The sequence below is a fragment of the Podarcis muralis genome, chromosome 10, assembly GCF_964188315.1.
Source record: "Podarcis muralis chromosome 10, rPodMur119.hap1.1, whole genome shotgun sequence".
In the NCBI taxonomy this organism is placed as follows: domain Eukaryota; kingdom Metazoa; phylum Chordata; class Lepidosauria; order Squamata; family Lacertidae; genus Podarcis; species Podarcis muralis.
In genome coordinates, this window is record NC_135664.1 from 54,610,478 (window position 1) to 54,638,250 (window position 27,773).

Genomic DNA, 27,773 nt, shown 5'->3' on the forward strand with positions numbered 1-27,773 from the left:
CGCGGCTGCTTGTTTGATGGGTACAGCCAAGAGGTGGGTTCTTTTAAACAGAGAGAGAGAGAGAGAGAGAGAGAGAAAGAAAGAAAGAAAGAGATAGAAGTGTTTTCCTGGATAAAACTCTTGAGTGATTGCTAATGATGATCTCAAACATGTCTAAGAGGAAGGAAATACAGGGATTCTAAGATGCTGGTGCCCTAACTGGGTACTAGGCTGGTCAGAACCCTCTTTGGCTAACCATATCCCCGTGCCTGTGCAGCCCAAAAGGAGTGTAAAGGTGGCTGGGAAGATATAAGAGTGCTGGTGTCATTAAGGAGATGCCTATCACCAAGTTAAATGAGCTGGTTTCGAGACCACTTCCCCCAAAAAACTTGGTTGAGACCACGGCTGCTTCAAAGCTCGCAGGGACTTCAGACTTCATGCGCCAAGAAAAGGGGTGGTGGTGGGGTCTAAAGTGGGTGATGGTGAAAGAGAAAAGAAGAGAGAAGCGAAAGGGTTTAATACACACATATACTAAGTTGCCCAGCCCTTGGGATACAACTCTGCATTTTATTTGTATATACATACATAGAAAGTTCTCCTTTCACACACAAAAAAACCACATTTCCCTCTCATGCCGAACAGTAAAAACCCGGAACATTCGCGCCTGGTTCTGGTTACACAGTAGTAAATAGTAATGTGCAAGTAAACAAGTGACCAAAACCACAAATGAACACGTGTACATGGGGTGGGAGTCGGGTCTGGAATGGAACTGAAGCCGGCCAAGGGAAAAGAACGAACAGACGACACCGCTGGCCCGAAATCTGAAGTAGTAAAAAATAAATGCTTCCGAAGTCCGTAATGGAAAGAGGCCATTGGCCAACTCCTGCCCATCCCTGCCCCTGCCGCACAACCGCCGCTCTCACATTTGTCTCTGGGCTCTTCAAGATGAGTGTGGAAGTCCTGTAAACACTTGAACCTTGGAACTGGGTGAATCCCCGACAGGAACACAGATATGAAGCAACAAGTCTAATCTAACTGTCTGACAGTTAAATTCCTTTTTTTTTTTTTACAAAAAAAAAACCCCTAACGTTTTAAAGGTTTATTACATGTCATTTGTTTAACAGAGAAGAAAAAAACACACACTCCTGGGGTTGGGGGAGCTTTGAGGCCGGGAGAAAGGAGGGCGGGGTGGGGTTCGGGGAGAGGAGGAGACAGACCCTGGGTAAAAAGTTATTACAACAGCAGCACCTGGAATGGATAGGCCTGCCTAGGAGGAGAAAAAAACACAGGCACTGCCACAACACCACAGGAAAAAGAGCTACTGCCTGAAAACTGGAGCAGGCAGTCCAAAACTCCACAAAGAGGTGCTATAGAGCCAAGTCGTAATAGTCTTCCAGCTCATCGTGAAACAAGTCCCATTCGTCCTCTGAGTCTGTCAGGTCATCGTCGCCTCCTGCTGCCAACAGCATGAGAAGCATCTCGCCCAGCTCAAAGGTCACCACCTCGTCCTCATCGTTCTCAAAGGGATCGCTGCCCTCCCTGTCCTCGATGAACTCCCAAAACCGGTTTCTCCGTTGGGCCTGCAAGGGAAGCATAAGAGATGCCCTCAGGTGTCTCACATTTTCCATACTCTTTCTTGTAAGGCAGCGCAAAGGCACATCTCTCTCTCTCTCCCATGTTCCTCTACCAAACCCTGGGCAAAACTGGTAACATTCAGGGCACCTCTAGGCAGAGAGATTTTGGGTGCCTGGTATGCTGGCTGAGCGCTACTGATCCCGCAAGCCGCAGAGGCAGACTGTTGTGCTGATCCCAGCCAGCACACAATGGCAGTCTGAGGGACATGGGGAAGGCAATAGCTTGGTGGCAGAGTGCATGCTTTGTTTGCAAATGCTCCCAAGTTCAGTCCCTGGCATCTCCAGATATGGCTCGGAAAGATGCCTGCATGAAACGTGGGAGAGATGCTGACAGTCAGTGTTGAGAATAATGGAGTTAGATAGACCCACAATCTGGCTCACTGTGAGGCAGCTTGACTGAGCAGCTTTGTACCATCTTATTTTATTGGATGTTATTACAGTGGTACCTCGGGTTACATACGCTTCAGGTTACACACTCCGTTAACCCAGAAATAGTACTTCAGGTTAAGAACTTTGCTTCAGGAAGAGAACAGAAATCGTGCGGCGCAGTGGCAGCAGGAGGCCCCATTAACTAAAGTGGTGCTTCAGGTTAAGTACAGTTTCAGGTTAAGAACGGACCTCCGGAATGAATTAAGTACTTAACCCGAGGTACCACTGTATTATTAATCATTAAAATTCTATACACCTGAGGATTAAAGGGTAATTTACAATATTTCTTGTGCCTCTTCAACATCAAATTGTTTAAGTAGTGTGTACAGTTAGACAAAGTCATTGCAGGAATGCCACCAGTTGCAACAGGCCTGCAAAACCTGTGATCCACCAAGCAGAAGACACTAATAATAATAATAATGATGATGATGATGATGATGATGTTATCATCACTCCAAAGGCAGCAATAAAACAGTGGACGATACACAGCAGGTTGGCTGCAATTTGGCTCGATGGATCACTAGTAGTTCAGATCTGCATAATGTATTTCTGATGGAGGAACCAACTCAGCATTTCCAACTCAGGAAGGAAGGATGTGCTCTATCTATATACAAGTGTGATTATGTTCAAGGCAGTAGGACTACCATGTCAACACACTCCTTCTCTTCCCAAATTAGATGGAGTTTTGCATTATTTTCTTTCCACTGCTTTAAAATAACTCAGTTGAAGCTGCTCCCTGGGCAAAGAAAATCTGAAATAGTATTTTGGTTAGGGTTAAAAAGGAGATTGCAGTAGGAAGTTGCACAAAAAACCTCTCTCCCTGCAAACTGCATCAACTCTCATCGCCACCCCATTTTACAATTTTTCATGGATGCTCATTTAGAGCAAAGGCAGGAAGCATTGGCCCTTATTCCAATTTGGCTTTGGGCTATCAAATAGCCAAGTCTGACTGGCTATGTGATGCCATTTTGTGGTCTAAATGATGCCTGATTGGCTGGGATCATGTCAGGAAGAAGTCCATTTTTAAAAATAGCACCCAAGTTGCAGATTGGAAAAAGCAGCATCCATTAGCGTGCATATGTGCGTGTGCACACAAATACACACATTATTATTATTATTATTATTATTATTATTATTATTATTATTATTATTATTATTTCAACTTATACCCCGCCCTATACCTAGAGGCCTCAGGGTGGTTCACAACAAGACCACAATATATAAAATCAAACAAAAAGCAGTAACCCAATAACATCCCCCCCCCACCCACATTCTAAAAGGGTGTTGGGTGTCTATCAGATCAAAGGCCTGGTTAAAAAGGAATCTTTTTGCCTGGCGCATAAAGGTGTATAGTGAAGGCGCCAGGCAAATTTCCCTGGGGAGAGCATTCCACAGACAGGCAGCCACTGCAGAGAAGGCCTGTTCTCGTGTTGCCACCCTCTGGACCTCTTGAGGAGGCGACACACGAAGGAGGGTCTCAGAAGATGATCTCAGGGACCAGGTAGGTTCATATGCATATATTTAATCTTGCCTCCCCCAACCTTGCCCTTTTGATCCCCAACATTTTGTGAGTGAAAAGAAGGCACTGTCCTAATTTTCCTGCACTTTTGCACACACATCTTCCAACATCTTTTTTTAAAAAATGAATCATCAAAAGCTGTGGGACTTACTCTGTATCTACTCGAAGTTCCCACTTTCTGCCTCTGGGGCTCCTCTCGGCGGCCATCGGGATATGCGTGTTTGTAAAAACAGTTCCCTCCAAATGGGCAGCTCCCACGGCCTTCATCAAAATACCTGCATGGCTTGTTGCTGGAAAGGAAAATATCGCAACCCTTACTCACAGCATAGCCAATCAGAATTCAGTACTGCATTTGCTTTATAATCCAGGTGATTTTGTTTTCTTTTCTTTAAACAAAAGAAGAGGTATTGCTTGCCGCCAAAGCCATTTAAAAGCAATCAACACATGTACACAATGGATTACATCGATGTGCATACTCAAAGGGTGTGCGCATGGGTAGGTGCATGCAGAGGAGAACATCTGTATTAGCCTGTGCTGTCATTTTAAGGCAAGGTTGTGGTTGGGTAGACAAGGGAAGAGCACGTGAGGTTGTCTGGCGCAAAAGAGTGACCAAGTAGCTTGTGTGGTCTGCATGCATCTACCAGTGGTTAGATAAAGATGCATTTCACACACAGAAAGGGGTAGGAAGGAGGTATGAGGGCTTTAGGTAACATCGTGCTTTTCTCCGTGTACGCCCTTAATGTCTGCAGTCAAACTTGGCCCGAGGCTGCAGGGCTCATACCTCATTGCCTCCTTGTATTTCTGAATGAGTTTCTGCTTCTCTTCCTTCTCCTCCACCCAGTACTCACTTGGAATGACAAAGTTAGATGTGATCCGGCATTCTGGGCAGGACCTGGGGAACGAACAGACTGCACTGCAAAATTCCACATGACAGGGGCGCTATCTCCAGCTACAGACATACCATGGTATATGCCCACCTTTTAAAAGCAGTCTATCGCACCTCAGAATCTTTGCACCGCGGTTCTTTCACAACCTAAAAGCTCTCCCCACCCCCAAACCCCAACTTTTCCTGAGGTTCTAAATTTTGCAGCTTGTCCGTTTCTTAAGAGCAATGGGGGTTAAAAAAAAAACATTTCACACACAGACTCATTTTTCTTTAGATATAAATAAATTTATTTTTGTAACTTTGCTTTCTTGGAAGTCCATATTGGTTTGGGTTTGATTTTTCCAAGCAGACTTTAAAGAGGGATGGGTCACTGGCTCAATAATGAACTAGAAGAGCGAAGGTTTAGGAAACACACATTTGGAACTGATCGGTCTCTTTTCACCATCTGAACCCAAATGATTTTGTATGGTAACCAATAGGACAGCATGTTGCCACCATTCAACAAAAAGAAGTTATGACTTAACATTCAAACTAAATGGATCTTGCTGACCAGTCACGAGTACCAAGGTCAGAAGAATATCCAATAAAACCCTCAATTCTGAATAACGTTACTTATGTATTAAACGCAGTCTTAGGACGAAAGAGGGGCGATGTTGCAAGTTCACACAACATACTAACATCTTCCCAAGAAACAAAGCACAACGGACATGGGGAAGTGCCTCACTTTATGATCTTGCTCTCAAATTGTTTAGCGCTCCTCCACTTGCGGATGCACTTGAGACAGTAAGTGTGATTGCAGTTGGAGAGGATCCCAAAGCGACGCTCGCTGGGGTTGGCTTTTTCATACACCACCTCCATGCAGATGCCACACACCATGTCTTTGCTACGCTGGACGGCAAAGGAGAGCTCCATGTCCTTCTCGTGAGCCTCGATGCAAGACTGCAAGGGAAAGAGGAAGAAAATGACAGACAACGTCTTCCAAATACAAGGTTAACTTTGGAGGACCAACCTTGCCTCACTCTTGTCAATGGGAACTCAATGCAACAAACTCTTCTGCTTGAAAACTCGAAAAATATAATATATACATGATCTTCCAGGGGTTCACATATAAAAGGTTCTCTTTACAAGGAATCTTAAGCAAGGTGTGAAAATTATGGGAGATAAGTTTTTCTCCCTCTTATAATGCTAGAAACCAGGGCTACTCAATGAAGCGAAAAATGGGCAGATTCAGGATAGACAAAATTACTTCTTCCTACAACACACAGTTAAACTCTGGAATATGCTACTGCAAGATGTTGTAACTACCACCAACCTTGATGGCTTTGAAACAGGTTCAGACAAATTCATGGAAGGTACAGGCTATTGGAGGCTAAGTTTTCCCTCCACTGTTGGAGGGAGAATGGTGCCTTAGTACTGGAACCTTAAGGCAAGGATGGGGAACCTGGTGCCCTCCGGATATAGTGGGAGTCCCAACTATGTACAAGGCCAACAGTCATGGACAGCGGGAGTTGCAGTCCAACACTGGGAGGGTTACAAGTTTCCCATCCCTGCTTTAAAACATGCCATGCATCTCCCCTCACTCACATCATGTTCCTTGATCTACTTTCCATCTCGGCTGGAAGGTAAGAACTGCCAAGGTGTCTGGAATACCAAGGATTGAATGGTTGCCTTCTTGCCTTGGGGAGACTCACAAATTCTCTTGAGAACCCAAAGACAGAAGGAAGCCTAATCTAACATTATGGTACATTCTGCTACATTTTTTTAAAACTTTATATATTGTTTCTGAAAACTGCACATTTTAGCCATTCTCTTGGGCAATGTCTATTACCACTTGGCTGTTCTGAACAAGGTCCATAGAGTAGCACACCCAGGCCATCAGCCAACAGTCTGGACCTGTAACAACTTGTTTGAAGGACTTGTGGGGTCAAGCAAGCTTGCAAGGGCTTAAAAGTTTGATCTTTTGTTGGGTCAGCTAGTTATTTTGCCCATTTTCCCCACCTTACCTTTATGTGCAAAGATCTCTGTGCGGCATCAGCGGGATGGAGGACCTGCAAGCCACACATGTCACACACATCTCCATGGATATAAACACAGTTTTCTCCATAGCGGCATTCTCCCACTGCGGCATAGGGACATAATTGTTTCTTCATCTCCAGGTTGGTGTGCTGTTTTTCATATTCCTCTTCAATTACCATTCTCTGCATGGGAGTTTCAGTGCAGGATGGAGCAGCTGGAAAACATCAGAATGCAGAATGCTACTCTTAAAGTTTGCATGTAATCATCTGCGCAACTAAGGAAAACAATTGCAGATGGTTAAGACTCTTGCCTTGATGCTGCTTGTCCCCAACATAAAACTGCTACCATCTTGCCATTATTTTGCACCAGAAAATACTTAACTCAAAACTATGAAGGCCACCACAAACTAAGTACAGCCGTACCTCTGTTTTCAAACATAATCGGTTCTAGAAGAATGAGTTCCGAAACGTTCAAAAACCAAAAACTCAAAATGGAAGCCTCAAAACAGAAATCTCAATATGGAAACCACATTTCTGTTTCGACTACCAAGGCATGCTGAAAAACCAAAGCATTTGCTTCTGGGTTTAAGGTGTTTGAGTTTCGAAACGTTTGTCAACTGAGACGTTTGAAAACCGAGGTACCACTATACTTATTTTGTTGCAATTCATTTTGTTGCTCTGTGCAACAGGCGAAACCCTTGAAAGGGAACTCACCCCGCTTGCCAGCATGTGGCCACAAATGTTGCATGAACACAAGCTGGCATGCCAAGTTACACCTGAGACATGCAGCACTGCCATGGCTAGGCGTATTTTGGTGGCTTCTACAGAATATGGGGACTGCCACTGCAAGGCCATCTTCAAAACTCAGAATCAGGTGCTGGCAGACCGGCCGACAAAGCTCATTCTAGACGTTGCGGCCACCTCTTCCCAGCCATCAAATGCTGACATGCGGCACCTTGATCACAATGACACAAACGAGATCCCTAGAAAAGTAAGGGCTGTTTCACTCTGCTGATTCCGTCACATGATTGTGGCTGTTGATCCATGGCCATGTGAGAACAGGTCAGCATGAACAGGTCTGCACAACAGCACTTTCACCAGCAGCTACAGGCACAGAAATGGCTGCTGGCTCACACCAGGTCTATAGCCTGGGCCACACTCATGTTTAGCTAGACAGTCATGGGCAGGAGGAATGGTAATTTCATTTACTGGGTTAGGCACATTTGGCTGTCTGTACCCTTTTAAAAACCGTGTTATATGTTGACTTCATCAGAACTCTCTTAGAAGGAAGTCATGTACTTGGGAACAGAGTGGCAGTTACTAATCAAGCACTTGGATGGAATGGGGATTGGAGTTACTCGAGCAAAGGGCATTCAATAAGATCTGCAGACCAGTGGCAAGGAAAATAAGTCTTCAGCCAGCTAAATCATGGCAGATTTTAATCAGCTGCAAGACAGAGTAAGAAAACTCAGGAATCAACACAATATAAAAGGAAATTAATTAAGAAAAGAGCCTTTTCCAAGCCTCTACTCCTTGTGACTTGAATGTGCTTCTTAAGCTTGTGGCCGAGGGGCAGAGCTGCATTAGAGCACAAGGGTAGCTAACTTTTTTGGCTTGAGGACATTGTTCACCCTTGACTATTTCTCTTAGGCAGGCTTCCTCAAACTCGGCCCTCCAGATGTTTTTGGCCTACAACCCCCATGATCCCTAGCTAGTAGGACCAGTGGTCAGGGGTGATGGGAATTGTAGTCTCAAAACATCTGGAGGGCCGAGGTTGAGTAAGCCTGCTCTTAGGATTACATTTCCGAAGTGGGTATGACTACCCCACACTCACACACAAAGCCTGAGGAGGGGGGTTATTGCCCCTTCCCTGCTCATCAATCTGATGACTGGGAAGGGATGATTGGCATCTTCATCATCAGAGTGGACACCGTCTACTTTCTTTTTTCAAGACACCATAGCACTCTGTCTACTGCAGTGTTTCCCAACCTTGTGCCTCCAGCTGTTTTTGGACTACAATTCCCATCATCCCTTGCCACTGGTCTTGCTAGTCAGGGAAGATGGGAGTTGTAGTTCAAAAACAGCTGGAGGCACAAGGTTGGGAAACACTGGTCTACTGGATAGGACAGGGATTAGCCACCCCTTGTTGTAGCAAGTCACCATGGCCACAGGACAATTGCCCAGGAACAAACTCCACAGCATCCACCCAATCTCCAAGTGCAAATATGGGAGGAACAGATTGAGCATTGCTATAACCCAAAAGGCCTGGGGGAATTTTGAGTGGGAATCCAAACCAGCTTCAAGTCCACCTCTGACACAAGGTATTAATAGTGTAGAACTGTTGTAAGCTGCTCTGTCTCACTAACATTCACCAACCTGTAATAGGGATATTATTTAGTGAACTGCACATCTGGGCTGCTGTATATTACCCTTGCAGCCCAACCTGAAATGTGGCAGTAACAGCTTTGGAGAGCTTTACAGGGCAGTTGCATGCAGCAATATTAGCTTCAACGCAACCCTCAAACTGACTGCAATGGGTTCAATTCCCATGGACAATACTGAAGAGTTGTTGTAAACTCTGAGAACCATCATAAACCACTCTCTCCTGGCCACAGTTCCCTCCAGCCTGCCAAATGAGGACAATAAACTACATTTGCTTTGGATCCTGCATTAGGACTATTTTTAAAATATTTTAAATTAAACAAGTCCTGAATTAGAAAACCTCTTATCTTTGCTGCTGCCTTGGGGGTTCTTCTCTCGGAGGTGGAGTTGACACAGTGCTGCCCAATCCCACATATGTTAATTTTTTGAATTTCCCCACTAATACTCATGGGCAGTTTTCATTTCCATCTCCAGGGACATTTAAAAATAAGTTTTCAACGCAAACCAGCAAATTACTTATCCAGACAGAGAGATTGTTCTGTGTCCTTTTTATATCTATTTGTCTCTAACCTCACCCCACCCCCTTGCTCCATTTCCCTTAGAGAAGAAAAGAGGAGAGAAACCGAGTGAAGGGCAAATGATGGAAAGAAAGTCCTAGCTCAGAAGTCTGATAGTTGCTGCAAAAAGTGTGGCAGCACAATGAAAGTTGTCAAGCTCTCTGTTATTTGCAGAATGCTTAAGAAAAACACAACCACATAAATCGGGCTCATAGGTCTTCCAAATGGACCTGGAAGTTGAGATGATCCCATTTTATAGATAATGGATAGCTACTAGAGGCTTGCAGCTAGTATTTTGCCAGATAAATTCCCTACGGCGTGATCACACACTTCCTCAGCCTGATTGCATCCATGTTTACTTGGAAGTAAGCCTCCATTTCAGTGGACCCTGCTCCCAGGTGACTAGCTGTGCCTCTCCAGGGTTTCAGACAGGGGACATTTGCAGCCCTGCCTGGAGATGCCAGGGATTGAACCCAGACCTCCTGCAAGCAAAGAAGATGCTTTACCGCTAAACTATGACTCTTCTCCACTCACTATAAGGCAGTTTCCTATGTTCCTAGCATAAAAGAACCACGTTCACATCAATATAGTTCTTTACTGAAACACTACTCTTAATGAGACAATAAGAACATGAAGCGTCAGTGCTGACTGACGTTTATCACTGCTGTAGTAAGTCCACTTACCACGGCCACAGTATGGCTGCCCAGGGACAAACTCCACAGCATTCACCCAATCTTCAGCCCTAGCTCCGGCGGCTGCCAGGTCTTTGTCTTCAACTTCAGTTTCACCAGTGCTCACTTCAAGTGTTCCAGGGGACGGGCTCACTTCTGTGGAAGCTGAAGGGTAGGTTTTTATAGCTGGACTCACAGTAGTCACTTCTTCCCTTTTCAATGGCTTGGTATGTTCGTATCTGGTAAGGAAAGTCAGAATTTTACTTTCCTCCCCGAGGAAGAATAATGACATACATAGACATTGCACTAAATGTGGACCTTTTCCTAAGAAACTGCTGGCAACAGGAGCATGATATGGAATGGAAAGCGATTCTGCTGCTATAAATGAGGAACTTGTGGTTGAAATTTTTTGCCATGCAGAGCCCACAGCATAGTTGTCAAGTGTGTGCCTATCTGTTAAGCTTGAGAAGGCGAAGTATTTTGTACCTCTGGCACTAGCATGAGATCCAAGGTCCCTTTCAAAAAAAAAACAAGGTAGCAGAAAGTCTGTCTGCTTCCCTGTTCCCAATAGCTTCATTTTAAGCACACTTACAAACGTAACTCGTTACCAAATGGCTGATGACCAACTCACCTTTCACATGTGTATCCCATCGTTTAGCCGAAGAGCACAGGGTGGCAAACATGGGATCATCACATTTTATCCTCACAACTTGCCCACAGCAGCCTGTCAGCTTCATAGCTGGTCTGGGCGCAGAGCTTTTGAACCAAAGTCTTCCTGGCCCAAGGCTAACATTCTATTTGCTACACCACACCGCTACTCTAATCTCACTAAAATAATATTCAATCTGAGGCATTCAAAGTCAACTGGAGGATATAGCTGTCGTCTAGTTGGTCTAAAATTCCACACACTACGGCTCAAATTGTTTAGTGCAGGACATCCAACATCATGCAGAACAGGAATGCAGCTAGTTCTCATAAGGTGGTTGATAATGAGGTTATTTTCCCCTGTAGCTTTTTAGAATTAACCTTATGATAAAACTTACTGTCAGGGAACTGCCATCGGAGCCAGAGGGAGAGGGAGGGCTCCAGAGGGATGCCAGAGAGCATCCCGGGAGGGAGAGAAGCAGCACGTCTTCTGGCGAAGGAAATCAGTGTAGCACCAGTGGAGAAGGGGGGCAGATGGGGGAATCGGCGAGGTGGCTCCAAGACTCCTCGCCGGGGACCAGTGGGGAGAGCACGGGTCCTCTGATGCCCACACCCTCCCTGCGCAGAAGGCTTCCGCGCAGGGAAAGTAGGCGGAGACTAGGCGTCAAAGAACTTTTATGCTGGAAGAAGTTCAAGAAACGCCCACTAACGGATTCTGTCAGCGACTGAGACAGCCACGGGCGCGTGGCTGTCCAGACAGAAAGGGTTCACTAAGGCAACCAACCAAGGGTGGCGCCGATTTACGCACAAGCAACCCCTAGAACCATTACACTTACATTTGATATACACACATTTGTTACATTTACACCTGGTCTTTCTTCTGAGTAGCTAAAGGCAGTGACCATGACTCCCTGCCCATTTTATCCTCACAACCCTGTGAGGTAAATTAGGCTGAGCGACTGAGAGTGGTCCAAGGCCAACCAGGGAGTTTTGTGGCCTGAGCCATGAACCAGAGTCTCCCTGTACCAGGATTGGCCTTCCAGTCACTCCCTGACATCAGATCTACCCTGTACACGTTACTGTGCTTTAATGTCAAGACTTCTGTTCAAGATCACACCCTATGCATTAAGGTATTTAAATTCTTAAAAGGCAGGTTTGTTTTTAGGCCAAAAAAAAAATCAGGAATGACTATGTTGGCAGAATAAGCTCATTTACAGGTTACAAGATTGAGGTGGAGGGGTTTGACTGATGATCATGCTCCATATAAATTCTTATATGAACTTAAACAATAGCCTCAACCACACATTCCCATTTCCCTACATCACTATTCCCTCTAAAACCCCTCATAAATCGGCTCTGCACATCAGCCATTACCATTTTTTGAAAATTGCCCCAAACAAACTATGACCTGAAGCCACACCACAATTTCCAGTTCCGGTGTAATGCTAAGCTAAGGACTGTGGCTTGTTGCTCCTGCTGAAGGAGGAGCAAAGAGGGAGTGATAAACTTATTCATGCTGAGCCATGAGCACGGTGATTATTACATCCATAATGGTGTTTGACAACTGTAGAAAGGAGAGTGTTCAAGATGCGAGTGCCCCACGGATGATCACATCCATTGGACTGAGACCTCCCCAATCATATAAGAGACAGGGAGGGAAGTCACTGAGGGTAATGGTCACGAAGAAATGGAATTGGCTGTTAGTTCAAGGCTAAAACATTCAGCAGCATTTCTATACCTGCAACGATCTCCGTAAGCACAGCATCCTCGCTGAAAATACCTGCACACCATGGCAGACTGACTAGTGTAGAGATCATGGGAGTAACGGCAGTTGTCTCCCTCCTTGCAAACGCCATGCATGAAATACCTGAAAGACAGAGCATTGCAAATATGGCTCAAGCAAAAACATCAACATCCTGTAAGAGTTCTAAAGGCATTTCATTCTGCTTGATGCAAATAAATAATAAACCAATGCTGAATAATCCTCTTAAAAGTTCTAAAGCATCATACTAATACTAGTACTAATAGCCATTAATAAACTCGTCCTTTTCTTCCATCAATTAATATAATCCCATTTTAAATCCATCTAAACCATGACCATCACTACATTTTATAACTGCAAATTCCACAAATACACATCATGTGAATAAGTGCCGTATTTTTCGCACGATTGGACGCACCGGACCATAGGACGCACCTAGTTTTCAGGGGGGGAAATCAAGGAAAAAATATGATTCCCCCCCCCCCCAGTTCTGGGAGCAGTGGACAGGCTGCACGCAGCCTGTGCGCTACTCCAAGACCTTCTCACTGCTTTTGCGGGAGGTGGCGGAATTCCCCCATCTCCCGCAAAAGCCCGCAGGAGGGAGAAGGGACTGACTCGGCCAGTCAGTCCCTTCTCCCTCCTTGGGGAAAAGCCCCCAAGAGCTGCGCGCTCTGTAAAGGCTGCGCGGCTCTTGCAGGCTTTTCTGCGAGGTGGGGGAATCCCCCCACCTCCTAGAAAAGCCAGCAAAGCCGTGCAGCCCCTTTAAAGAGCGCACAGCTTTTGCCTGCTTTTGCGGGAGGTGGCGGAATTCCCCCATCTCCCGCAAAAGCCCGCAGGAGGGAGAAGGGACTGACTCGGCCAGTCAGTCCCTTCTCCCTCCTTGGGGAAAAGCCCCCAAGAGCTGCGCGCTCTGTAAAGGCTGCGCGGCTCTTGCAGGCTTTTCTGCGAGGTGGGGGAATCCCCCCACCTCCTAGAAAAGCCAGCAAAGCCGCGCAGCCCCTTTAAAGAGCGCACGGCTTTTGCCTGCTTTTGCGGGAGGTGGGGGAATTCCCCCATCTCCCGCAAAAGGCGGCGGGAGGGAGAAGGGACTGACTCAGCCAGTCAGTCCCTTCTCCCTCCTTGGGGAAAAGCCCCCAAGAGCCGCTCGCTCTTTAAAGGGTGCGCGGCTCCTGCAGGCTTTTCTGCGAGGTGGGGGAATTCCCCCACCTCCTAGAAAAGCCAGCAAAGCCGCGCAGCCCCTTTAAAGAGCGCACGGCTTTTGCCTGCTTTTGCGGGAGGTGGGGGAATTCCCCCATCTCCCGCAAAAGCGCGCAGGAGGGAGAAGGGACTGACTCAGCCAGTCAGTCCCTTCTCCCTCCTTGGGGAAAAGCCCCCAAGAGCCGCTCGCTCTTTAAAGGGTGCGCGGCTCCTGCGGGCTTTTGCGGGAGATGGGGGAATTCCCCCACCTCCTAGAAAAGCCAGCAGAAGCCACGGAGCCTCTTTAAAGAGCGCGCGGCTTTTGCCTGCTTTTGCGGGAGGTTGGGGAATTCCCCCATCTCCCGCAAAAGCCCACAGGAGGGTTGGAGAGTAGCGGGAAGGCGTTGCGCGCCTTCCTGCTGCCCCCCATCCTCTGGGGCTGGCGATGGGGGAAGCGCTGCTTTTCCACCGCCAGCCTCAAAGAGCAGACTCTCCTGGCTTCAGCGGAAGCAACGGGAAGCCTCCGGAGCGCAGGCTTCGGAGGCTTTGCCTTGCTATCGCTGAAGCCAGGGAGCCTGCATTCGCTCCATAGGACGCACACACATTTCCCCTTAGTTTTTAAGACGGAAAAACTGCGTCCTATGGTGCGAAAAATACGGTATTTTCTTTTTTCTATCCTGAACCTGCTGCCTTTAAATTTCACTGGATAATTTCCTCCCCCAACTTTGTAAAGTAAAATAAAAAAACAGTTAACATATTAAGATACCAGACATGGAAAAGATGGCAGAGAAGGACGATCAAAATGATCAAGCCACAACACCAATGAGCACCAGCCATCATGGCAAATGGGCAGTCCCTGCAAATATTAAATTATGCAGTTTCTCTACTGTGTAAGGAGAGATACCTTTCTCCCTCTTCCATAATTCTAGAACTCGAGACCATTCAACAAAATTGATGAGCCGTAGATTAAGCACTATTTATAGAATTCATTGCCACGAGATTTGGTAATAGCCGCTGACACAGACAGTCTTGAAATGAGATTAGACAAATTAATGGAGAAGAACAGACCCACCAGCAACTACTGGCTATGGCAACCTAAAAGTCTCTGTGTTCAATGAATTCCTAACCAGTAGCTTGGGGGCAACTGTGTGTGTGTGGGGGGAGACTGTTGCCTTTATGACCTGAATATGGACTTCCTGGAAGCATCCAGTTGGCTACTGTTGGAAACAAGAAGGTGAACTATATAGGTTGTTGGTCTGACCTGGCAGGGCTCATCTTATATTCTTATTTTAACATCTTATTCATCTCTGGAAAAGGCCACTTTTAACATTTTAATTTTCTTTGCCAGTTAAGTGCAGAGATCCCAGTTGTCTTCAGACAAAAAAATGTGAAAGAGGATGCAAACAGGGTGTTATCTGTTGTTGTTTTTTTTTGCACTGCTCCACAGTGCTGGGAAGAACAACCTGGACTATTTAAGCAAAGGGTGCAACTGGAGCACTAATTCACTTACTATCCCAATCTCCACTGCATACAGTCCCAGTTTGCAACCAAAACTGCCTTCGTGGATGACCTGCACCAGGAACCAGAGGGGGAGCTGTTGGTTCTGGTGTGCCTCTTAGCGGCTTTCAGTTTATTGTCTTGATGCCAAGGAAGCAGTGGAAGTTTTGGACCAGTGTTTGAGTGCAGTAGCATATTTTTTTATGTGGGCTAATAAGATGAAATTTAATCCAGACAAGACAAATGTGCCATCAGTCAGCAGGAGAACAGAACCTGGAGTACTGAAAAGTCCTGTTCTGGACAGGGTTGCACTCCCCTTGAAAGACCAAGTTTGCAACTTGGAAATGTTCCTGGATGCTCTGGTGGTGCCTGTGAAGGAGTGTTTTGTACAACTTCGGGTAATTCCCTGGAATAAAGCAGACAGAGGTGGAATCTACACACATGTTAAAAACGTTGTGAAAATGCTTTTTTGAAAAATCGTTTTGAAAAATGCGTTGAATTTGCTGTAGCTCACAATTGTGTCACAATTGTATACTGCACTTTACAACACATTCAAAGCGTTTTATTTGCAGCTGTATAGCTGGGCCCCTGGTCACAGTACCACAAGTCCTGGCCACTTCCAGACAAATCACTGTAACATGCTTCTCTGCAAAATGTTTGCGAATTTAGCTTGTGCAAAATGTGGCAACCAGACTAATTTCTGGAGCCTGCTTCGCTGATCATACTCCTACAATGCCTTTTAATTCTGCCCAAGCTTTTGGGTAGGTTCTGGAACCCTACTTTTATGCTGATCTGTTTTATCGTTCTCTTGATTTTACTGCATGAAACTGATTTTAGTCATCTGTTGTTGTTGTTTATAAACATTTCTGTAAGCTGCATTGAGTTTATTTTATAAAGAATGTTTAATTTTAAAAAAAATAGCAAAAAAAGAAGAAGCACTTAAAGGGGCGGTGACATTCTAAGCATGTTGACTTAAAGGGAAGTTCTGTGGAAATGAAAGAGGACTCATGTTTTAATCAGGGCTGCAAGCTTTGATTGGTTTACTGAATGATTAATCTACCTAAAGCTTTAGCTGCCCCCTTCACCAACTTGGTGCCCTCCCCCAAAAGCTGTTAGACTCCAGCTCCCATCAGCTCCAGTCACAGCATGGCCAATGTTCAGAGTTGAAAAAGCTTTAGCCTAAAACATCTGAAGAGCACCAAGTTGGTGAAGGCTGCTTTAGTTGATTAATGGTGGCACCACATTTTAATTTGGGGCTATAAATTAAGAACACATTTGCTTACTATTGAAGCCATTTTGATTCCAGCATATTATTGTAACAGGAAACAAAAAAAAGATGTTGAAGTTGTGTTTTCCAGCTAAAATGAATTAACAGCTTTTGTTTATTAAATGCTAAGTTGTGCCTTCAACTGCTTTCAGCATTTCATACCCATGTTGTTGTTGTTTTGCAATGCATTTTCTTAAACTCAAATCCATTGCCACTGGATGAAAAACAATTTAACTAAAAACACTACTACTGTAACACTAGAATGAAAGCTTCAAGTACAAGAGTGAGTTCTTTGTCAGAAGAAGTCTAGCCTGAAGCAAAAAATAAAATAAATGATACCAATCATTAAAGGAAAGGAAAATAATGTTCTCCTAATGAAAATCATGCTATCAGCACCCAATGACCCCAAAAGCTTTATCCCTCTAAAAATAGAAGAAAAACAGAAGATTTGCTCATTTCAGCCAGTAAGCGTTTCATGAATTAAAGCCTTTCTGTCATCATACGATCTTAAGAGCAGAGTCTGACATGCTGAATATTCCTCAGACATCTTCTCGTAATTTTAGAATCAAAGTAAATTAGTCTTTAAAAATACAAACATTTCTTCAAATACACCCAATGCCCCAATGTTACAATTCCTAGACCTTTACCCCTGTTGCACCACCTGGTTTTATTTTACACTATTAATCTGGCTCTCAATAGAGCATGAGGAATGCTGCTATGTGATAAACTTGAAAAATGAACTTGACGTCTCCTATGTGCCCTAGACTGGGTTTAGATATCGGTTCAACTGAATTGGAAGCATCAGTCAGCTTGGCCAGCCTTAGACTATAATGGTTACATAGACTTTCTACTCAGAGTAGACAGACTGAAATTAATGTACTTAAGTTACAGTAGATCCATTAATGGACATAACTGAGTACGCCTAATACTAGATACAACCCTAAGCCTTCCAAGTTTGAACTACACCACCATTAATGGTGCCAAAAGCAGCAGGGGTGCCCCACAAATACCTACTGTGATAGTGGAAAATCAATAAATCCATTTAAAAAATAGCATTTGCCAACCCAGTGCCCTCCATATGTTTAAAAGACAACTCCCATCGGCATAGGACTGATAGGATCTGTCATCCAAAACATCTGGAGGGCACAAGGTCGGCAAATGCTGATCTAGAAGCATATGACCTACACCTTCCTTTTTGTGTGGAAAAGAGCTGTTCACACAAAGAGAGAAAAAGAACCAGACCACTTTAGTCCAGAGGTGGATGTATCTCACATGTACTCAAGACAAAATATTTTTCTGTAGGAATCTCTTTTGGCAGCCCAAACTGCCACTTTCAAATTTGGAAATGCAGTCCTAAATTTAGTAAGCTTCTAATGCAAGAGTTCGTGTGTGTGTGTGTGTGTGTGTGTGCGCGCGCGCGCGCCACAGAACTGCCACCACCACCCCACTAGAATACAGATGCAAGTTCAGTTTATGTAGAGAAAGGGGGGAAAGCAGAACACACAATATACTGCTCCTGGACCTGACCATGAAATGCAGTTCAATGTAACAAGTGCATAGCAATAGATAAAGGGCAAAAAAAATAAAATCTTAATTTAACGTGAATGCTCATGTGGTCTGAACTAGTGGAGTGTCTGACAAAGAATGAGATCTTGGGGTGAAGATGCTGACCCATTGCGTGGGAGTTGTGAATAGGGAAATTCCATGCTAGGGTTCATTAAAACTGCTGATATCATAATGCCATTGTACAAATTTATGGTGCAACCACATTTGGAATACATACTGTGTACAATTCTGGCCACCTCATCTCACAAAAACATACTGTTAAGTTGGAAAGGTTCAAAGAGCTCAAGCAAAATAAATGATCAAGGAGATGGAGCAACTTCCCAATGGAGACAGGCTGCAGTATTTGGGGCTTTGAAGTTTAGAGAAAATGTGAATAAGAGATAATAAGATAGAAGTGTATAGAATCACGAATGGCACATAGAAAGTGGATAGAGAAAAGGTTTTCTCCTTCTCCCATAAAACTAGAACTCAGGGACATCCCATGAAGCAGAATGCTGCAAGATTCAGGACAGATGAAAAAAAGTTCTTTTGCACTCAGTACATAGTTAACAACTGAATTCACTTCCACGGACACAGTAAATGCCAGCATTTGGGATGCCTTTAAAAGACAATTAGACTAATGCATAGAAGATAAGGCTATCAATGGCTAATAGTCAAAATGGCTATGCACAGTACATGCAACTCCCCACTTGAGCGCAGCACTAGGAACCCGGTGGGTAGCTCACAAGGACATCCTCTTCAGGTTGCCGGAGGGGTCTCCTTGCGAGCTGCAGGCTGCCCAGCTGACACTACCCTGCATGTCAGTTGTTAGGCAGGGAGACTGAGCAGCCTCAACAAAGCCCTGTTGTACCTCCGGCTTGCAAGTAGAACCTCCCTGGAGGATGTCCTCTTCAGGCTCTGAGGAGGGTCTCCTTACAAGCCACAAGGACTCTCCAGGGTGCTCCTCACTTATGTGCATTTCACTTATGCATACAGGGGCCCAGAACGTAACACCCGTGTAAGTGGGGAGTTGCCTGTACTGCAATTTGGCACCAATTTATATCAGGAATGAACCACACAAAGACCAACCACCTAGGTCAACAATATCACTATAAAATTCATTATTGAATCTTTTAAAACTGTGTCGTCTTTGCAACACCATATAATCAGCACAATTTTCACTTCAACACCCCCACACAAAATTTAATCATGTATTCAGAAAAGATGCTTTCAGCCAGCTGGGTAAATCCAATTCAATTTAGAAATAACCTGGAATGAACCCATAATATAGCCAAGCCTGAAGTTTTTAGCAATATCATAGTTTGGAACATCCTCAGCCTAAGGCTGTATACCCTAATTAACCTGTCTCTCATCCTCTCTGTATTTACTTACCGTATTTTTCGGACTATTGGACGCACCGGTCCATAGGACGCACCTAGATTTGGGGGGGGAAATAAAGGCAAAAAAATTTATTCCCCCCCCCGCCAGGCGCGGGGCTGGGGCGGGGAAGCCCGAGCTTCCCCCTCCCCCAGAACGGGACCCAGAGCCATGCCGAAGCTGCGCGCAGCTTTGGCATCGCTCTGGGAGCTTGCGGGGCTGGGGGAGGAGGAAGCCTTCCGCCAGCCTCCAAACCATGTCGGGAGACAGCGGGATGGCGCGCTGCGCCTCTCCCGCTGTCCCCCGAGTTTGCGGGGCTGGGCCAGCCTTCTAACCAAGTCGGGGGACAGCGGGAAGGGCGCGCTGCGCCTCTCCCGCTGTCCCCCGAGTTTGCGGGGCTGGCAACGGGGAGGAGCAGGCTTCTCCCCCCGCCAGCCTTCTAGCCAAGTCGGGGGACAGCGGGAAGGGCGCGCTGCGCCTCTCCCGCTGTCCCCCGAGCTTGTGGGGCTGGGGGTGGGGCTCTCCTGAAGCCTGGAGGTTGTGGGGCTGGTGGGGGGGAGAAGCAGGCTTGCTTCTCCCACCCCCAGCCTCCAGATCAGGTCGGGGAATAGCGGGATGGCGGAGCGCCGCCATCCCGCTATTCCACGACCTGATCTGGAGGTTGTGGGGCTGGGGGGGGGGGGAGAAGCAGGCTTGCTTCTCCCACCCCCAGCCTCCAGATCAGGTCGGGGAATAGCGGGATGGCGGAGCGCCGCCATCCCGCTATTCCCCGACCTGATCTGGAGGTTGTGGGGCTGGGGGGGGGGGGAGAAGCAGGCTTGCTCCTCCCACCCCCAGCCTCCAGATCAGGTCGGGAAATAGCGGGATGGCGGAGCGCCGCCATCCCGCTATTCCCCGACCTGATCTGGAGGTTGTGGGGCTGGGGGGGGGGAGAAGCAGGCTTGCTTCTCCCACCCCCAGCCTCCAGATCAGGTCGGGGAATAGCGGGATGGCGGAGCGCCACCATCCCGCTATTCCCCGACCTGATCTGGAAGTTGTGGGGCTGGGGGGGGGGAGAAGCAGGCTTGCTCCTCCCACCCCCAGCCTCCAGATCAGGTCGGGGAATAGCGGGATGGCGGAGCGCCGCCATCCCGCTATTCCCCGACCTGATCTGGAAGTTGTGGGGCTGGGGGGGGGGGAGAAGCAGGCTTGCTCCTCCCACCCCCAGCCTCCAGATCAGGTCGGGGAATAGCGGGATGGCGGAGCGCCGCCATCCCGCTATTCCCCGACCTGATCTGGAGGTTGTGGGGATGGTGGGGGGGAGAAGCAGGCTTGCTTCTCTCACCCCCAGCCTCCAGATCAGGTCGGGGAATAGCGGGATGGCGGCGCTTCGCCATCCCCCTATCCCCCGAGCTTGTGGGGCTGGGGGGGGAGAAGCAGGCTTGCTTCTCCCCCCGCCAGCCTCCAGATCAGGTCGGGGAATAGCGGGGTGGCGGCTCTGCGCCTCCCCGCTGTCCCCAGCTTTTGGGTGCAGGCTGCTGCCCGCAAGCCTTGCGAGCCCGCGGGACATCCCGCCGGGCTTGCAAGACTTGGGATAGCTTCCTGAAGCCTGGAGAGCGAGAGGGGTCGGTGCGCACGGACCCCTCTCGCTCTCCAGGCTTCAGCAAAAGCCTGCATTCGCACCATAGGACGCACACACATTTCCCCTTCATTTTTGGAGGGGAAAAAGTGCGTCCTATAGTGCGAAAAATACGGTAACCCATTCTGTTCATTATGTGAAGTCATTTTTCCAAATAGCACACATTCTGCCTGACATTCTCTTTTTAAAATTGGCTCTTTTAAAAAAAAGAGTTTACGAGTGATATCAAGTGGATTCTACAGTACCCACACCCTTTAATTAGCTGTTGCTATTTTAGATAACATGACTGTCACTCAACTGTTCACTCTTCAGAATTAAGAAAAGCACAAATGACTGAGAATATCTTTGCTGTGAGGCCCCAGAAGAGGAAAGACTGCATTGTAACCTACACTAAAGAACTGTGCCCCATTTGCTCTGCAACAAACAACACTACGGGCTTTTGTTCAAGGGTCATATGTGAAACCTTATGTGAAACCTCATGACTTTTCTGCTACATTCTGTTGCAGATTCACACTCCAACTCAGATGGCATCATTCAAGTTCAACAAACTACTAGCAAGCACCTGAGGACAACTTGTGAGGAATCAACACAATAGGGAGAATAAGCTTCAGAAGTTAGAAGACGATTGCTACCTGGTGGGCACACCATGGCTTAGTCCTTATGTGATCCAGCAGTATGGAGGGGAGATAATTAATCTATCATGCCAGTCAAGGGTTACTCATAACAGGGGAAACTATAATGTTCCTTCAGAATGAACTGGGCAGGCATAAACCTGGAGGTGCCCATTACCAGAAAATTTTATTAGCATCTGTCTGTCTCAAGAGACAAAGAGAGTGCGCCTCCAGGGGTGAAGTCAAACCGCTGAATTAGCAGCACCGAAGTGACCTCCCTGGGGCGCAAGCCTAGGCAGTGAGTATGGATGTCCTGTGCTGCCCAGATGACTAGACCCTCCCCCCCTCACCGTCGCTGATATGGTCCAAAGGAAAGCAGAGCCAAATGTTTCACACCAGCCTGGCTGCTGGAGTTGCCAGAGGGAGGTGTACAAGATGCTATCCAACAGTCATAGGATTTGTGTAGGGTTTACTCCTCAGCCTCCCACAGATATTCCAAAAGGCAGTGGAGGTTTAGAATCAGAGTTTTCCTAGACAGACTACCTTCCCAGGCTGACAACTCCATCTACCTCTCACTTTCCTCTACAGCACATGCAGAAACCACCTTCTTGACCATTGGACCCACTATTGGTCTTGTCCACTCAAACTGCCAGAGGTTGTCTTTGCATGCAGGGGAAGTCCCTAAATCATGACCGAGGGTGAGGACAAACATGCCACTGAAGGAGCTTAGTATCACCTCTTTTATTAGATTCAATTAGTTTGCTAGTTTGCTATGGTGCTTGCTATTTTCCAAAATAGTCAACTTTTATTTCTCAGCTTGACATTTTAAAAATGTAGTTTACATAAAAACTGGAATGAGGAAATTCCTAATGCTTTGCCTGGCTGCCCAAGCTCCTATAAGTTAGTGTATGTTCCTATGAATTGGAAATGGCTTTCTAGCTGCACATAGCACTGAAAAACCCAGATATTACTCTTCTGTGCATGTCCCACACCTCAAACTAAGAAGGATACATATGAAGCATCTGTTGTCTCTTACATTCCAAAGAACAATATGAAACCTTGATAAGCATTGAAAGTTTTGTTGTGACACAGTACTGCACAAATCATCACTGATTATACAGACTTTTTACTTGGCATAGGTACATGGTATGCACAAATTGCATGAAAATGCATAAATAGAAGAGAGGGCTATGAAGTTTTCTGAACTACATATTTCAGCAGCAGGATGATCTTTTATTTCTATGCATCACTGGTGAAAAGTGTTTGGAACAGGTACAAGATCAATTAAAGCCTTGCATCTTCTGTGACAGTCTGCATACAATCATAATACTGTTTACTATTTTTTTCAAATTAAGGAGACACTGTTGTGTTCATTCCATATCATCATCTTACATGGATGCTAATTTCCAGATGGCCTTCCTATCATAATTATTTTATTTTAAATATGTATATACCACCCATGCAACAAAGTCCTCTGGATGGACAAAAGCACACTGATGGTTGTTATTCACTAGTTGTGGACGTAAACCACCAGAGCAGCAGTTCAAAAGCATAATTATATTAACGGATAGACTGACATCCTCTAACTTACATAAATATGTAGCAAGAACGTATACAGTGGTACCTCGGGTTAAGTATTTAACTGGTTCTGGAGGTCCGTTCTTAATTTGAAATTGTTTTTAACCTGAAGCACCACTTTAGCTAATGGGGCCTCCTGCTGCTACCGCGCCGCTGCTGCACGATTTCTGTTCTCATCCTGAAGCAAAGTTCTTAACCCGAGGTACTACTTCTGGGTTAGCGGAGTCTGCAACCTGAAGCGTCCGTAACCTGAAGCGTCTGTAACCCGAGATACCACTGTATTAGCTAGAAATTGTTTCCTATCCACTTTTCTACCCTGCTCTCCAAAGTTCTGCACTTCCCAGGCAATCTCTTGTCTCTGTTCCCTTATGTTCTCAGAAGCTACAGGTTACATCTCTCAAACTGCCCTAGATTTCCTGCAACAAGAAAATAATCGTAAAAACTTCCAATAAGCCCTAATATAGCGAGGAAAACAATAACTGGGTAATTCTTAGGTTTGACTGAGAACAATCTGACCGATAGGTAGGCAAGAAGTCAGTCTAAGTTACATTGGTCCAAGAATGATCTAAAGGACTACAATTGAAAGGACCCAGGGAAATAAAGCCATTTTCAAATAATGAGGACTCAATCTTGTTTCCTTATATAGGGAACAAAAGATGAGATCTCATACTTCACTGACTGGAAGATGGTGCAGTGGGTACTAAATACACCCACTTTGGGAGATGGCAACTACATTCATGCCTCCTGTGCACCTGTGGGCATTTTCTTAGATAACTTGAGGACAACTGTGAACCTCAGGAACTTGCACTGCATGAAAATAATTTAAGATATAGGTATGGTGTTATGATACATCTCCAACAACAAAATATTATGATTCAATTGCAAATAATGAAGGGAAACACGACAGGCTCAGTATTTGTTGTTTTTCTTTGTACTCTACTTAAAGAAGAGAAGTAGAGTTTGGATTTGATATCCCGCTTTATCACTACCCGAAGGAGACTCAAAGCGGCTAACATTCTCCTTTCCATTCCACCCCCACAACAAACACTCTGTGAGGTGAGTGGGGCTGAGAGACTTCAAAGAAGTGTGACTAGCCCAAGGTCACCCAGCAGCTGCATGTGGAGGAGCGGAGACGCGAACCCAGTTCCCCAGATTATGAGTCTACTGCTCTTAACCACTACACCACACTGGCTATGATCGATTTTTTTTATCTAGCCCTTGAAAACTTGGAAGCCATCAGCGTTGTCCTGTCACACATTTCACTACATCATCCGCAATGCTCATTACTCAAAGATGTCAATGTGTTTTACAAGCTCCATGTACCTCTTAGGGTACCTCTTTGTTTATACAGATGGATTAATGGTATCTGTCCACATTTCCCCACTGCTTTCCCCCTCTATTTTCGATTGTATAATTCTTGGGAAACAAAGACCTATTTCAATTGCCTACACAACTCTATAAAGGTGCAATGTGCAGCAACACACATACACAAACAATCAGGTGTGTCCAAGATTACACAGATACCTCTTCAGATAACCAAATCTAAATGCTAGACTTAATTCAAGGACTGAAAGTACTGAAGCTATTTCTACTGTCCCACACATTTATTTCTAAGCATGCCACTTAAATAATTATAACTGCAGCTATCACTATTATAACTACAGTACTCTTCCATTTGCAAAAGAGAACAGACCAGGATAGAGTAGTTTCAAGGTAAAGGAAGAGCTGGAACTCAGAAAGCACTCAACATTACCTTGGAACAGAACTGAGAATAATGCTAAAATTCAAGTTCTACAAATTTACAGAAGCCACTCAAGTTCAAAACTCACAAAAGAAATATTCATTGTTTTGAGAATTATTTCTATTAGGATCTGTAAAGTGACCAGAAACAAAACGAAGACCTCTGGACAAGAACTATGCCACTTCTATGTGTTCACTACAGCATCTGGCACAGAACACAGCATTAAGAATTAAAACAGTGATGTCACTTACTTGATCTGATCAGAGATGGTCAACTTGAATCCCATCCTGGGAAATTTTTATCCAGCTTCACTCATGAGAAAACTGTTTCCAAACCATATGAACAAGAAAAATATCTATACTAATAAAACACATGGGGTTTGTATACAAGGCCCCATGTTTGCCCAAACGTGTGTGCTTCCTACTTATTTACAATGCCCTATATTTATTTTAAAACTTGCTTTTAAAACAAGGTGCCTACACAAATTGTGGGGCTACAATTAGCATCATCCCTGACCATTAATTATGCTGGCTTGGGCTGAAGGGAGTTGCAATCAAACAACCTCTGAAAGGTCTGGTGTTGGGGAAGGCTGTTCTAATGTCTCAGCCCCTGTAAAAGGGGCTCAGGGCCTATGCAACGAAATACACTTCCATCCCAGACCACTGCTGAGGAATTAAGTAAACTAATCTAGCAAAGAATTACAGTAGATCAAACCAGAAGACATGCAGTGTAGCCCTAATTAAGTTTACTTCAAAGCAACTCCCTAGTAAAGGACTGCAATCTAAGTTTGTTTCAGCCTAGGACTTCAAACACTGCTGCCAGAGAATCCTTTTCATTTTGCTCCCACATACACATCTTATGTTATCAGCCTGCAGTTAAGCAGGACTCGGAAGGCTTACGTGTACATACAGATCAGTGCCACCTTTAGTCACAGGCGAGCATCACCAAGGGGAACAAGCAAGTGAAGTGAACCCGGTGAGCAGAAAGGGTTGCGTTGGGTGTTAATTGGGAAGCACACGGAGGAATACATTGCTGTCATCATACTGGGGTGGGTGGGGGCGAGAGAGAAAGAGATCTGCGTCTAGGAAAATGAAAACTAATAGTACTTAGGATGGATGTGGAGCGAGTAGTAAACAAAGGATCCAGGCAGCATTTTACAAAGGGCGCATGGAGGACTAGCGGCGGAGGAGACGGAAAAACCCCCAAAACCAAAACATCTCGGAGGACACGTGACAAGAAAACCTACCCGGCTTCTAAAAAAAGAAGATAAGAGACAGACGGGGGCAGTGGGCAACAATGGTGACATACCGACACACACATACACACACACCACCACCCCGACCCCTGTTTCTGCTTCGGAAGAAGGAAGGATCCCGGCCAGGATCGGTGCGCGCTTGTTCTGCCAGTGGAGGATAAAGGACCCGAGGGAGGCAGGGGGGCTCGAAGGTCCGAGGAGCCCGAGCGGGGCTCCGAGGGCGGTTGGGGACGGGAGGGAGGGGGGAGGCACGGGCGCCATCACCCGCCACCGCCTCTGCACGTTACCTGCAGGCGACTTGCTTAGTCCAACCGCCGCTGCTTCCCCCTCCGGCTCCGGCCGGCGGCGGCTGAGGCTCGGCTGTGGGGAGGCTGGGGGCCGTGGCGGTGGCGGCGGAGATGGTGGCGGCGGCGGCGCCGGCGGCGGAGGGGCTGGGGGCCGCGACAGCCGCTGCTCCAGCTGCCGCGGCTGTCGCTGCCGCGGCTCCGCCACCACCGGGGGCCACCGCAGCCTCCGCCATTACTGTTTACCCCACACAGCGACGGCCCCGCCGGAACTTCCGGGAGCTCATCCTTCCGGCCTGCTGGACAGGAGGGCGGGGCAAAAGCTGATGGACGGGGGAGAAGGAGGGGGAGGAAGGAGAAAGGAAGAGGGGTGGGCGTGGCTTACCTTACCCCCCTCCCCCGCTTCGCTTTGGGAGAAGAGGACAAGCGGGCCGACAGAGAAAGGGAGAGAATGGGGTGGGAGGGGGGGAAGCACGAGGTCGAGAGCGAAGGTTCTGATTGGTGTAGCCGTTCGTGAAGCCGCGCCCACTGGGTTAGACGGACGTGGGGGAGTTGTGACGCCAGACCCGGAGGCGGGGCTTGGGCGGGGGAACCGCCTGCAAACGCGCGTCGGGCTTCACTTCGCGCGAGCGGCGGTTGGCGACAGAGGTCTATGGAGTTTTGGGTTCCTTTTCTCTGTCGCGGCTCCATGGGGAGCTCGCTCGGTTACGGGGCGAAGCTTTGGGGTCTCAAAGCCCAAATACACACCGGGAACATGGACGAGTCTTTTTGTGGCATCCTAAAGACGAACATAATTTAATTTGGCATAAGAAGAACCCACTTCAGTTAGAGGCCTAAAGCGTTCTATTTCAGCTTCCAATTGTTACTATCACAATACATTTCTTGATTTACTTTTATTTATTTTAGATTTATACGCTTGCTTGATTGTAATAAAACCTAAAAGCGGTTTACACAAAACAATAAATTATTGGAAGAAAGCTTAGGAACCACTATATAAAACATTAAAAGAAATTTAAAAATCACTGCTAAGCTGAAAACCAGATTGCAATGCATGTTGACATTGTCCGGATAGGCTTGTCTAAACGTAGGTGTTTTGAGCAGGCGCGCGAAATGGTATGGTGAAAGCACCTGCCTGACACCTATAGACAGCGAGTTCCAAAGTATGAAACAAAAGTGGCATTCTGCAACAATGCCGTTTCCTCAAACTGAAGCAGTCAGCGGGTAAGAAGATATTGCAAGTAATCTGGTCCCAAACTGTTAAGGGCTTTGCATACTAATAGTGTTGTGGGAAATCTCACATCCTAACACAGTGTGTGTTATCCAAGTGGGACTATACAAATAGAGA

At 46.3% G+C, this 27,773-nt stretch overlaps 1 protein-coding gene across 2 annotated transcripts; it reads right to left on the bottom strand.

Annotated features, from left to right (window-relative positions):
- Positions 1-526: 526 nt before the first annotated feature.
- Positions 527-26,752, bottom strand: MKRN1 (makorin ring finger protein 1). Of its 2 annotated transcripts, XM_028747146.2 has the most exons (8): positions 26,432-26,737; positions 12,456-12,584; positions 10,085-10,311; positions 6,451-6,677; positions 5,172-5,386; positions 4,343-4,453; positions 3,713-3,851; positions 527-1,559 (listed from the first exon to the last, which is right to left on the bottom strand). In XM_028747146.2, exons 1-8 carry the CDS (start codon positions 26,662-26,664, stop codon positions 1,347-1,349), a joined length of 1,494 nt encoding a protein of 497 aa, XP_028602979.1. In that variant the 5' UTR covers positions 26,665-26,737; the 3' UTR covers positions 527-1,346. The 2 variants fall into 2 exon arrangements, with proteins under 2 accessions (XP_028602979.1, XP_028602980.1); XM_028747147.2 differs by lacking the exon at positions 12,456-12,584 and having other exon boundaries at positions 26,432-26,752.
- Between the last annotated feature and the right edge of the window lie 1,021 nt (positions 26,753-27,773).

Excerpts from the sequence above, each read along its gene's own strand:
- MKRN1 (XM_028747146.2), bottom strand. The coding sequence starts at position 26,664 with ATGGCGGAGGCTGCGGTGGCCCCCGGTGGTGGCGGAGCCGCGGCAGCG. Across the intron at positions 6,678-10,084 it reads GCAGCCATACTGTGGCCGTG|CTGCTCCATCCTGCACTGAA; the intron begins GTAAGTGGACTT and ends GATGTTTTCCAG. Across the intron at positions 4,454-5,171 it reads TTTGAGAGCAAGATCATAAA|GTCCTGCCCAGAATGCCGGA; the intron begins GTGAGGCACTTC and ends TTCGTTCCCCAG.